The sequence below is a fragment of the Apaloderma vittatum genome, unplaced genomic scaffold, assembly GCF_000703405.1.
Source record: "Apaloderma vittatum isolate BGI_N311 unplaced genomic scaffold, ASM70340v1 scaffold7324, whole genome shotgun sequence".
NCBI lineage: Eukaryota > Metazoa > Chordata > Aves > Trogoniformes > Trogonidae > Apaloderma > Apaloderma vittatum.
Genome location: NW_009713138.1, coordinates 1 through 13,944, shown reverse-complemented (window position 1 = coordinate 13,944; position 13,944 = coordinate 1). Strand labels below are relative to the sequence as shown.

Genomic DNA, 13,944 nt, shown 5'->3' with positions numbered 1-13,944 from the left:
TACTAATCTTGAAGTCTACAGTGGTTGTCTCCACAGCAACATCTGATGCAATGTCTTTACTCTTTTCATCTTTAAACCTTTACTGCCCTTTTATTGTTTCCAGCAAGCATCCTTTCCTTAGAGACAAAAGGATGCAAACAAATCTTGAATAGTTTTTCCAAACTGTTATTTTACATATCCAGTTCATAACACCTCTCACCCATTGTCTTTCATATGTAAACTCTCCTAACCACTATGTTCTCTCTTTATGTCAGTACTCTCCCTATCATCAATACATATCTCCTTTTATGTCTATTTTTTGTTGATCAGTTCTTAATTTTCTTTCATTTTTTGAAGAAAAAAATGACAAATACGATTTCTAAGTTGAGGGATTTCACAAGTTGTACACAAAACAATTTCTTTAAAAGAAATACAAGGACAGCAAGCCATGCTGAAACCCGGTATTTAATAAACACTCATAACTGCTTGCAATTAAAAATATTCATTACCACCTGCTTCACTAAGCTACTGATGGCTTTTCAAATAGCTTCTTTTAGTTTATAAAAACTGTCTGCAAGACAAATTGTCTTTCCAACCCAGACTGTGCCAAGGTGACCTTCTAGGTCTAGACAATTCCTTCTTCATGCCTTCATGAAATTTACAGTTAATTTCCAAGTAGAGCAGGAATACTTTTACCTCCTAACTACTGTTTTAATTTCTCTAAAGTTGTTGAAGACTGAACTATGAAACACTGTTGCTTCAGGCCCTGTCCCAAGCTGAATGCCATTATCTTCTGTTCAGTAAGAGTTTCCCCTTGAATCCCTAACACTCTGAATACTGTAACTTCCATTTTCTGAGGAGTCCTTAGTTTGAACTGTTCCTCTTAATTTTCTCTCACTGTCAAAATAGCTCCTGTAACAGCATGATTTTGATAGTTTGAAGGGTAGGACTTCAATTTAACACTGGAAAGAATACTTCCTTATTTTACAACTTTGCATGATCAACTGACTCCTACCTTGGATACTACACAGAACTGTTTTGGGCTGGTTTTTGTTTGTTTTTTTCCTGTGCAGTTGTTTATTTTTTCTTCTGCTTGAATCTTAATCCACTGATTGTGCTCCTAGTTTTCTTGCACAGCTATTGTTCTTAATTACTTAAAATAAATCTTTTGAAAGAAATAGGTGGGTATTTCTACAGTGTAATGCTAATTGTACTCCAATTTTACAACCATTTGAAAAAGCGTATTTATATTACCAAAAACAATTCTACTACTTTTAGAAGTTAAACTAAATAAATAAATAAAAGGACTGACTTACCTTGAATAACATGAGAATTATCCTTCAGAAAGAAGTTATACAAATACTTGGGGATAAAAGCAGACATGCAGGCATATGCCAGAGCTGAAAGAATTAGAAAAAAGTATGCAACTACAGAGATAGAAACTTAAGTAGACATAAGAAGAATTTAATTATTAAGCACATAATAAGCATAAATACTTAAAGCTATATGCAAAAATGGCTGTACAACACATAAGAGGGGTACATTCCTCATTAAAGAATTTTAAAAGCTCCTAAAAAAGTCTCTTTCTGTCACTGAGTAAGCAATATGAAGCTGGCTGGACCTGATCTGCTCCCAGTTTATTCCCATACTCGTCAGTGACAAAGTAATGAGTGGATACCTGGAAAGTCATTGCAATGTTTGTATCAAAAATTCAAGGTCCTTGGAAGAATAAAACTATAAAAGACATAGTTTCAGGTAAACATATTGTTGCAGTCTTAGGGGTTTTCTCCTATAGAAGTTAACACCCAGTTTATGCCCTGTCAGACTGGCATCTTGTCTCTTACTTCAGCTCAGAGCCTACAGACAATAGAATCCATAAGAAAAAAAAAGGGGAGGTGTGTGCAATACAATTAAAAATACTGTGAAAAAGATGGACAAAATCATCTTAAATTTCTCAGAGGCTCTTCACATACATACCAAATTGAGATTAGAGCGTAAAAATTTAAGTGTTAGAGAATCATAAAATCATAGAATGGCTTGAGTTCTAATAGACCTTAAAAAACATCTAGTTCCAACCCAAACCATGTCAGGGACACTTGTCATTCTATCGGGTTGCTCAAAACCCCATCCAACGCGGCCTTGAACGCTTCCAGGGAGGAGGCTTCCACAGCTTCTTTGGACAACCGGTGCCAGGGTCTCATGCACCCTCATAGTAAATAAATTCTTCCTAAAATCTAATCTAAATCTTTTTTTTTTAAGCCTCTTTCAGCTTAACACCAGTGTCCCCTGACCTATCACTACACTCCCTCCTCAGCCTTCTTGCAGGCCCCCTTCAGGTACTGGAAGGCCTTATAGCTCTTCCCAGAGCCTCCAGGCTGAACAGCCCCAACTCTCACAGCTTGCCCTCACAGGGTAAGTGTTCCAACCTCCTGATCATCTTTGGGGCCCTCCTCTGGACTCGCTTCAATAGGTCCATGTTCTTTTTGTTTATCTTTGTTGATAATTTCCCGGGAACTTGGCCAAGAAACAATTTATTGGAATACAATTTTTAACCATGGTGCTAGACTGCAGGTATAAAAATGAAATGCAAGTTTGGTGTAAATTGTCCAAAGACAATAAATACAATTTTGGAAGTTTATAAGCAAAAGATCAGATTTATAGCAAATATGAGATACGACAATGTTATAAACAAATTCTGTGTTGCAACTTTTCTAGCATTGAAGCCATTTTTGAAATATTTGAGCCAAAAGTACACAAGTTCATAAATTAGAACACAACATTTTATATAATTCATTACTATCATATTCAGATTTAATGGGAAGGAGACCAGGTTCTACAATCAAACCGTATAGTAACATGTCCAAGAGCAAGAAAATTCTGTTGAGATATTTAAATCAGTATGAGCAGTAAGCCTAATAGAAGTCATTGTTCTAAGAAACTAGTTTTCTGACATACAGACCTTAAAGAAAGCCTGGTGCAAGAGAATAGAGAGTTGTACTAGATTTATTCTGAAAAAAATCACATTCTAAGAAGCTAAAGTCCACATATCCAAAGCTGGTCTGATAAGGTTTTAGGCATTTAAAACCATCATAATCTTTTCTGAACAAAGGTAGACTGACTGGTTAACAGTCAGGTTAACAAATAATGCAACCACATTAAACAATGTTGAACTACAGCTTCACTGAAAAAGACAAGTACTAGAGAAGCATTTCTTGCTTTTTGGTAATCAAGGTCATTTGTGCTTTTAATTATATATTCATTATTGTACCTGGCAATGAACACAGGGTTTGAAACCTTGCTTGAAGAGCAGTGCACCACATACACTTTTCAAAAACCAAACGTTTCTCTTGACCAGTGGCAACAAGAACTTTAAAATTCCTTTGTAGCTACAGAAAGTTTCCATCTATAAGTGGGTGCACATACATCTGTCTACAACTGGACAGAGATGACAGACTGTGCTTTCCCTTCACCCCTAGCAGAACAAGGCACTTACCTTCATTGTTAAAATTCAAGTATAGAAATGGTGCACAAAGAGAGTCAAGACCTAAAGAGACAAGAGACATGAAGAAATGGCATACCGACTTTATTTATTGTAATGCACAAGATAAATTCATGAATTTATTATGAAAATTTCCATATTTGATACTGATTGTAATTCTGCAATGACAGGCTTCACGAGTAATGCTGAGAACAAGTGTGAAATCAATGCAAGAAAACAGAGGGTTTCAAGTTGTTGAACTGTAATACTGAATTGACTACTCTCTCAAGGCTTCCAGGAAATGCCATTTACCGTCCCAAGAACTCACTCAGTAACTTCTGCAGTTTTACACTGGAATGGAACAGTAATTAACAGATTTACTTTCTTTTTTCTTGGTTTTTTTTTCTTAATAAAATGACTGAAACTTATCTAAGAAATTTTGCAATGACCCACAGATTCATTCTTCAAAAGAAACAGAAAAGAAAGCACTCAAAAAAAGCTTACATTGTTAAGGGGAAAAGGGGAGGTATTTTTAAGTTAGCCATAGCTTTCCAGCTAGCTATTTGACCCTGCCAACTCGTCAAGCTCACCTTGCCAATACACCAAATCAGGATGGGAAACAACCCAGGCCTTCAACACACGTCTAAACTTTGCATGACCCTCTGGTGATGACAGCAATTCATCATACTGGTGGCAACGAGGAATATCAACTTCAATCTGCACCACAGCCAAGCATATAACATAAAGAGAAATCAGGGTAAGTAGGGCCGTACTACAGCAATCTTGCAACACTAGAGGTGGAAGTCAGCCAAAGCACATAGGTCAGACCACCATCATAAACACAATCTGCTTCCTCCATCAAAACCAAAACTGCAAAGGAACAGGGGACTCTAACACTATTGTCAAAATTTTAAAACAGCCATATTTTTTCTTCCAGATTCATATTTTTAAAAGGACCCTAACCCTTAAAAAAGGAAGAAAGCAGATTACAGTGATAGGGTTTGTTGTTGTTGTGGGGTTTTTCGGTTTGTTTTTTTGTTTGTTTTGACACAACTTCTGGACTTATTTCAGGTGCTAATATCCCTTTGCTCTCAAGGATAATCAAATCAAGAGTCTTCAGAACACTGTATCCAATTTGATTGAAAATATTTTTTTTATCCAGCCAGAAGAAACAACTGTTGCTCATGATGTCTTTGTACATCTGGCAAGACTTCTTGCAGAACCAAATTGCTCAAGAGCATGTTTCTGTGAGCACAGCTCACTTTACAGCATCTCCAGGTACTCAGCACTATCTGGTACAAGGTCCAACAGGCACCACGAGCATTCAGTAAAAACAGGACTTCTAACAATCCATCAGCAATATAGGTCACTACACTCTGCTGATGCTAAAGAAACAGTGTCCCTGAAGTAAAAGATGACTTCACTTTCCACATGTTAGAACATAAAATGAGTTAAACTACTTTTTCCTATCTGTTTTGCAAATTCTTGCTACAGTGTGAAAAAGGTCAGAGGACAATAGAAACCTCCCCTAGTATTATCAACCACATCTACTGTAATAGGTAAATGACTGTGACAGGTGGAAAAGATGTTTGCATTACTTTAGGGGACAATATTTGATAACACTGGAAGTCTTACTTGTCTGTCTGTAGGAATCGGCGTGTCTTTATCAATAGCATCATATTTTGCTTGTATGGCACCCTAAATGTAGAAGAAAACTTGAATTTAGAAAACCCTTATTAATATAAATGTAATAATACAATGTACATACTGATATACAGAAGTTGACTGTTCATATTAGGTGCTTTAGTTAGCAACTTTTTTTTCCTGAAAAAAATTCCCGAAGTACACAAAATTCTGATAGCTGAATTTTAACAAAGCCGTTATAATTCAGGACATGTGACCTCCTAAGTATGATTTTCAATGACTTTCAGTTGTTTATGGAGAAAGCTGTGTACTTGATACACTCTTCCATTTTCAAAGTAAGAGATGGTCTCAATTTAAATACAGTGCTTAGCCACTGGCAAGTGGCTTTCAGGATCATGTCTGTAAAGGCAGTAAATCCAGCTGCCTGTTAATTAATATTGACATTACCAATATATTCTACTCTTGAAAGCAGTCTGTCCTTGCACAAATCTCAAGACAAGCATGCTAACAAGTCAATGTAAATGTTATCAGACAGGGAGACACTACCTGCATTGTACAGAAGGTAAGCTGATGAAGCAGGACAACTGACTCATCTCCAAAGACCCAGGTTACAACCCTGATCAGGAGTTGTTCTTACCTTTAGGGGTTTTTTTTTTTTGATCATCATATATAGCATTCAGCAGATCATGTCCTAAGTCCAATATCTTAAATAACCTGGGATGTGTTGTCTATAAGAATCTCTTTGCTGCACTGCTGCAGATTGCAAGCAGGGTAGATGCAAAAGCTGGGTAGTCAAAGCAATCTCTGTGAGAAGTCCTCATTTCTGGGATACTCCTTTCTAGTCTTTTGTCCAAAAGACTTATATTTAATTTATTTACTCATTAGTCCTTGGAGGAAGTGCATGGATGGTACATGAGAAAAATACATTTGATATGTTTCATCTCTTTTGCCCAGCTACTGCTAACCGGAGCAGAAGGATTCTATCTGCCTTTGTCAAAAATACTAAAAATCAAAACAAAAGCATTCACCTGTTAACTACCAACTGAATTTAAATAATCTAGCAAAATTTGGTGGTACGGGTAGTATTTTTCCCTCCCATAATCAAAATTAAAAGCAATTAAGTTACATGCGTTCTCTGAAATCAAATAATATTAGAGACAAGAAGAAAGTTTGTCTGAACATGGCCTTTGTTTGCACAATTTCATGACCCATTTTGCTTGAAATACCAGTAATTCTACCTGCCAAATCTTCAAATCTATTCCAGCTTCCCTATCAATCCCATTCCTGTCCCATTCCCTCCACAGTCAGTACCGGAACTTCTGTGAATGCCCTCCCATTACCCTTACCTCGACACCCAGTAGGGCAGCCCAGGTTATGCCTCTCAGAAGAGGAGGGATGTCAACCCTTGCTTCTTTCCAAATTTGATTTTTCTTATAGGGGTAGGCCTTTGAAGAGAAGAAATTAACAAGAAAAGTGTTATTATGTAAATGAAACAATTCAAAACCCAGTCCTCAGATGGTCTTTCCCCCAAAGGACCTTGCTGTCAGCCTGAACAAAGAATACAAGCTTTACAAGTAAAGTTCATTCCTAACTGCAAGGCCTGGATGAAGGACTACTGTTGGAGGTTAAAATACCCGCTCCTTTTGATAAATGTATTCATGTGCTTTGGTGCATACTGGATATATAAATTTACTCATCCAAATTTATAAGTTTTTTTTTAATTATATGTTTCTTTTCATACTATGCATCCTACTTTGTTCCATCAAACATTTCCATTTTATACCTTCCTAAGTACTGCATTCAATGATGCATATCAGCATTCTCTTTCTTAAGCAAGAATCTCTCTCTCTGCATAGATGTAAATTCAGGACTAGTATTTTCCCTCCTTAGTATACACTCCATATTTCTAATTTTGCACTGCTACAGTAAAAACTGGCATTGTTTTCAACTTCCTCACTGCTTGGAAATGCAGAAATGTTACAAGCACATTAAAACATAAAAGCTTAGTGTGCTACAAAATAAAGGATGTGGAAGTATTTTCTTCAGTAAATAACAGGTATTAGCCGCAGGTCTGTTTTGAAATACTTTAAATCTACTTTTATATTCATCGCTACTGAAAAGGTGTCTTATACTTTTATTTTCAATCTTATAGTTCTGTAGGGTTTTCTTCCCTCTTTCCCACTGTGGTCTCTTGTACCTCTGCTTCATTTTTCAATTATTCGGTCCTTTAAAAGCACTCTAATTAACAGACTAAATCCAATTATACAGCATCGGAAAGATTTCATACCTTCAACAGCCTGTCAAACAAGACAATTCTATTTAGCTGGTACTCTGTGTCCCTCTCTCGGATGATCAGAGGAAGACTAGCAGCTGCAGACAGCTCATTACTACTATTTGAATGAGGTAAAGTTGACTGGCTGGAAAAAGAGTCAGGATAGTAGTAGTCAATAGCAAGAAATACAAATCACTGTGAAAAAAAAAAAGTAGAAATACATCACAGGATGCTTTTTGAGTCAGAGACAAGCATAAATGCATAATTTTGAATATTCTGCACAAACAGTTGATTTCCAGATTAGAGAAACAGGCAAGGATCTATAATTCAGCATGAGGGCCTGAAGTCCACCAGTGCAGAGTGCTTATCAGCTCTCACTGACTTCAAGAGCCAAACAAGGATATATTTGGAAGACATTTGTGTCTAGCTGTGCAGTGTGACATGCCAATAAAACTGAACTCAAAATTGAGTCCCTTATATATGAACACTTACTCATCTTCAAGCAATGGATAAAATGCTTCCCCACCAACATCTTTCAGTCTCTGAAAGAAAGAACAAAAAGAAGTCATTATCAGAAGTCTGCTCAGAATTCAAGTGGAAACACTTAATGGAATACAAAAACTATTAATTAGTAATTCACTTGATGAATTTAATAGCTTGCCTTGAGACCCAAGCATTAGCTTAGTCCTCCAACAGCAAAGAAACACACAGCCTTTAATGCTAAAAAACCCTAATAATACAAGCTTTCTGAGTTGATGGAAGCTCTTCTGCTAGAAGATAACACTCGTCTCATTCACAAACCTATTTTCATACAAAAAAATAGCTTCTATGGGCCATGGATTAATATATCAATAGTATTACATAGTTCTTTTCTTTTTCCTCATTTTTTTCACATGAACTTCCTATCCAAGTAGCGGAAAAGCAACTGCACAACTTGGTTTTACGTTTTTAATCAGTTCAAGAGTTATGCAAATTTGAGTTTCTCTTAGTAGCAGCATCTGAAATGACACTCTCTGGAAAGGTGACAGCCAACCATGCCTGGATTTCTGCCTGAAGTTTTCAGACATCTTTGGTGCATTGTGATTAATGTTTAATGCCATTCTCCCTGCAGTGCTCTGTTTTGCAGTTCAATCCCTAACTTAAAGGCATACGGCACACAGTCTGTTCCTCCAGGGATTTCTGGAACAGTTCATTCTCAGTTCATTCAGCACTGATCCTCTTTTGATTATAAGCACTACGCACTGCTCTGTAAAAGGTGTTTGAAGAATTGCAAAGTTCAAAAATTTATTTCAACTAACACTGGAAGGTTCAGGCTTGTATCCTCCCCAAAATGAAACTTCAGTATATACTTATTTGCTGCTGTATTTATAGAAGCAGGCAGCATTATCCAAAATCACAGATAAAAATGTTTTTTAAAAAGCATTAAAAGCTGCCCTTCTGTAGAAACAAGAGTAAGAGCTGCGGTATGTAATACCTTTAAAATACCTGCAAGGTTCTACTGAGGAAATAAGTCTACACAGTATTTGCCACATTGCCTACAAAACTAAGGTAACGGTGCCAGACATGAAGACTCCAGGAGTCAGCTTCCTTTCATTAACCTCTATAATCATATGGAAAGTTTTTTTTATAAAGACTGTGACACTTGCTACTATAAAAAGCAAGCTGCAAACAGTGCAGCATAAATTTTAAATTCTTCAGCAATAAAGCTCTCCACGTGTAAAGACGTGAACAGTTAAATCATTTCAGTGATATATGCAGTAAATCTTAAAAGTGATCATTATATCAAGCAAAATTATAAGTTATCATATGTTGATTTTTCTCCTGAGGGTGGTAGAAAACTGCATTACTGCATTTTGCCAAAATGCTTTGAAGTAATTTTTTGAACTGGTTGTTTAGTACCTATATATTCCAAAGATTAGGAATTGACTACTGGAAACTTGGTATGCAACTGTAGGCACAACACTTTCAAAGAGCTGCAACTGAATTGCATTGATCTTTGCAATGTTGTGAGGCACCTACAGACAGGAGTTAAAGAATGCAAGAAGACACTCGCTGTCCAATTAGTTTAGCAGTTGTGAAAATGTAGTGTGCTAAACAACTATTTGGGCTACATGAGAACAATGCAGGTAACAAAAACAAGGAAAGGGAAGGACACAGGAAGGAGATGGAGGGAAAGAAGATAAATCAAATTTAGTAAGCTTTTGCAGACAAAGCAATTTAATGGTGTCTGAGTCAGATTCTCATTTATGCTAAGAAGCATTGTCTTGAAATCTGTAATATTGTCATTTGTAGGTGCAGCAGTAGGAGCTGCTGTTTTATTTCCCTTTAAATAACTTTCTGCAGTGAAAACATAAGAACAAGTGCAGAATATTCTTCTTACATTTCGGAGCTGGCACAGAGACAAAGTCACAGTTGTGTCATCTAGGAGGGAACTTCTATCTCGTCCTTGCCCAAAGCTCTCACCGTCTTCCATTAAAAAGCTTCAAAAGGGAGGAAATAAAAATCAGGTAATTTTATAACATAATACTTGAGTTAGAAAAAATAGAAAATACTCACATCAATCAGTTTCCTCTTTAGAACAAAATACTAGCTCTTAGAAGTATACTCTATTGACTCTGTATGGCATGAAACCTGCTATCAAGGGAATGCACAATCACCTTAAATTATTCTGTTTTTGCTGCAAAGAGGCACTTTTCAGGTTTTCTGCACACAAAGGCAGAGTGATGAGATACAGGATTAATATTCCCTTTTATTCATTGACCTGTCGAACACTAGAATTGTCATTTATTGTGAAAAGCAAAAGTAAAACATTATTGTCATATGAAATGACATCCCACCATGACAAAAAAAAAAGAAAAAAAGTGAAAGTCTGATCCAGACCTTTTCTGTTGCAATCTGTCCAAGGACACAAATGCATCCCGGAAAAAGTAAACAATTGTCTATTTGGTGGTATTTTGAAAGTAGAGAATACGAAATTGATTTTGAGAAATTAAGCAAACATACTCAGTATCACTTAGAAGACTGAGTTAGATTGCATTTTTTAAATTAACACCTCATGTTCAAGATAGATAGTATGACTAAAAATCTTTTTGCCTCATACTCCAGGAGTACATGCATTCACCTATAGGTACAGAAATAGGCAGTTCCTCAAAATCTCATACTAACTTTGCCAGCAAAATATCACTTAAAATCTAGCTCAAGTTTTGTAGGTTTTTTTTTTTTTGGTCAAGGTATTGCATTTCAGCTGTACACTGACTTCATGTGTTTTTAAAATCCAGAACTGGCAAACCAATCTATAGAGACATATCACTACGCTTATTGAGATTGGATTGTAGGATTAAAACATGTATACACTACATAAAATCACAATGTGCAGCAGTAAGATAAAAGTAGTAATGACCAAAATGTTGTTACAGAATTATGTCATAAAATGTAACATTTAAAAAAAAAAATCAGTTAATACACTGAATAACTGGGTTGACCATTCAACATTAATGCTCAGTGAAAGGAAATTCAGAATGTGGGAATTTGCTGCTGAAGTTATTAAATTAAATTACAATTAAAAATGTGCTGTTGAAGTACAGCGAGACATTTGTAGTAAAACTTCAAGGAACTGGGAATGATGCTAAAATCAGGGACTTCCAGTTCAGTACTAAGCCTCTAATGTGCATTTCTTCAAATTTCAGAAAACAATATGAAGTTCTGGTAGGTGGCAGGGGTAAAGAGGGGGAGTGACATGATTTTCTTTTGTTCAAGAACACTATTTTCAATATTTTTCACATGTACTGGTTTGAAACTAAAAACCAAACCAAAATATTATCTCAGAATCACTGGCCTTCTACACCCATCCTCCTTAGGGTGCTTCTCCTTCCTTACTTGGGAAGCGTGCAGACAGGTGGCTTTGATCGGATGATTTCCTTGTTGACAAGTTCTTTCTCCAAGTCTCCTCCAGCCAAACACCATAGATAATAAACCTCTTCAATCGATCTTTCTGCTAGGTAATCACTATCTTCATCTATCAGGAGAAACCACATAAAAATGAGTTACAGCTTCTTACAGAGCTTGTATTTCTTCCTACCACTCTAAACATATATGACACTTGAAAGGTCCTAGACTTTAGTATGAAGTTAGAGGAAAAGTGATTTTCCCTTTGCAAGTGCCCTTGAGGAACATTTAAGGAAAGAGCAGATGAGCAGAAGTTAGAAAAAAAGCAAATATTTCTTCAGTTTGGCTTGATGCCAGAAGATAAAATCAACCAGATAAACACATTGAAGTGTGGACTTTTGCTTCTTGTGTGTGTTTTTTAAAAAAAAAAAACGAAACACTATTATGTACACAACACAGAGTTAAGCATAAAAATAAGAAAGCGGGGATTCATGCTGTTATTATCTATCTTTGCTTCACATAGCATACTATATGGTATAAATACTAATATACATACTAATAAGGTATAAAATCTTAGTCTCAAAAAAAACTTATAATAAACATGTAGAAATCTGAATTAATCATAAAAAGTTAATGGTGACTTAAAAGCAGTAACGTTTTCAGTGTAATGTAGTTTTAAACTTAGAAATGTCTTTTATTCTAGAATGTAACCTCTTTCACAAAGATTTAGACTTCCAATACTTCAAAAAATGCAATGATCTGGCAGAACGCAACTGCCAATTCACAACACAATTCAGCAAAAAACCCTAACATGTACATGCACATGTCCAAATTCTAAAGGCAACAGACGATATTGATATTCCAGGCGGGACTTGAATAATAATGAAAACTCTTTATTCCTTGAGACTGAAGCACAAAAATCAAGATGTGGTCTTTTGACCTGCACACATCCTCAAAACACGTTCATCCATATCTCTGCCTATTAAACAACTTATAATAAGGATGTAGTATTGTCACATTTAATAGTTTTTCTCCCACACAGTATTAAAAGAAAATGCAAAGCCATTTTATTTTCCTTCCCCTTCCAATGCCATTTATCCCACCGCCTGCTTTTACCTTTACATAATTGACTTATGTCTTCAGGAAGCGTTAAATTAGCACACCTTGGAGAAGATGAGAACAGACCGGCAGGTTTGTGGAAGAGAGGATATGCCGAGGATACTTCACTGAACAAATTGTCATGCAGCAATTCCTCTGGAGTTGGCCTTGAATTAAGAAAAGAGAGCAAAACTCAGAGTAAAGTGCTTCCAAAAATGCTAGATTTCAGTAAGAAATATCCCCATTAACAAATACTGGCAAGCTATTTCAAGTATATTGGATTTTAAAAATTTTAATAGCAAAAATGTCTACCAATTTTGTTGAATTCATGATGCATAACACACCATGCAGTCTGCTTCCAGTCCAAGTTTAGATCTCATGGTCATTTAATGTACAGAACAACTATTTTATTAAATCCCCTTTAATTCCTCTAAGCAGAGATGGAAAAATGCAAGTGCAAAGTCTTGATTAAAGAATAAAAGCATACTTCAGTTCTTAGAAGAAACCTGTGGTGAACTGACATAATGCAAAAGTACTTCAAAAGAAGAGATTTGAAGAAAGCAGCCCTAATACTGGCTACAGCAGAGCTATAGTTACCACCATCAACTTCCAGATACGGAATCAGCAAAATCTGTGTACTCAGAATGACACCTGAATTGTTTTCCCCCAAAATACTCTAATTTAATCTCAGGGTTTTGCACGCTTGATTTCTGCCCTCTCCAGTTCTTTCCCTTTAAACATTACAAACCAACAAAACCACAAATTTCTTAGAGGCGGCACAAATTTTCAGTATTCCAATAAACGTTCCACAACAAGTCATCTAATTTCACAGTACCCTGGCAGGGTTTAGTAGGCATTTGGACTAAATACTTGCCTCTTTGAAGGCTGGAATGTAAGGCATTTCTTCAGTAGAGCTATGATATTTTCAGAAAGGTCCTGGAACATAAGAAAAAATACCAAGGAGGTCTGTTTATTACTGTCTTAATTTAGCCAGTCGCTTAGCTCATACTTAACTTTTAACATACAGGCCACTCCTTTGAGGGCAATAAAATTTTGCACATACACATAAGAGATTAGCTGTGTTAGACCGAAATGTTGGGGAAATAATTCTTCTCAATACCCAACTCTGCATTTGCTTTGAGGGGAAAAAAAAAAGCTGAAAAATTTCCAGTGTATGCACTTTTTTATTCTTATTTTTTAGTTTAGATATTCTGTATCCAGCTTGAAACGATGCTGTACCAGGGAACTCCCTTCTGCTAATAGTCAGAACCCTTCTATGTAATGTCTCAGAATATACTGACAATCAAATTAAGTAATTTTGGGGATGGTGAGGAGTTGAACTGTATAAACACTATCACAATGTGTAATACGGATCAGAGAGAAGGCTAAGTTTCTAGAAGAAAATAACTTACCTCTCAACACTTTCAGAAAATTTATAATTTGTTAAACTATCCACAAAACATTAACATCTACTGAGTTTGACAGCAATTTTAGTAAATAATATTACCAGTACTAGCTATCTGAAAGAATCTTAGAAATGTACTTTAGACTTAAACATTAAAAATATATATATATGTATATATATATG

At 35.9% G+C, this 13,944-nt stretch overlaps 1 protein-coding gene across 1 annotated transcript in view; it reads right to left on the bottom strand.

The window, feature by feature from the left end:
• Positions 1 to 13,301, bottom strand: part of TBCK (TBC1 domain containing kinase) — a 63,439-nt gene extending 50,138 nt beyond the window's left edge. Inside the window, exons 1-11 of the mRNA XM_009868248.1 lie at positions 13,231 to 13,301; positions 12,375 to 12,523; positions 11,250 to 11,388; positions 9,754 to 9,853; positions 7,866 to 7,915; positions 7,389 to 7,518; positions 6,448 to 6,546; positions 5,093 to 5,155; positions 4,048 to 4,174; positions 3,473 to 3,523; positions 1,296 to 1,379 (exon numbers count right to left, since the gene is read on the bottom strand). Coding sequence (XP_009866550.1) covers positions 1,296 to 1,379; positions 3,473 to 3,523; positions 4,048 to 4,174; positions 5,093 to 5,155; positions 6,448 to 6,546; positions 7,389 to 7,518; positions 7,866 to 7,915; positions 9,754 to 9,853; positions 11,250 to 11,388; positions 12,375 to 12,523; positions 13,231 to 13,301 — 1,063 coding nt within the window. The remainder of the gene's footprint in view (positions 1 to 1,295; positions 1,380 to 3,472; positions 3,524 to 4,047; positions 4,175 to 5,092; positions 5,156 to 6,447; positions 6,547 to 7,388; positions 7,519 to 7,865; positions 7,916 to 9,753; positions 9,854 to 11,249; positions 11,389 to 12,374; positions 12,524 to 13,230) is intronic.
• Between the last annotated feature and the right edge of the window lie 643 nt (positions 13,302 to 13,944).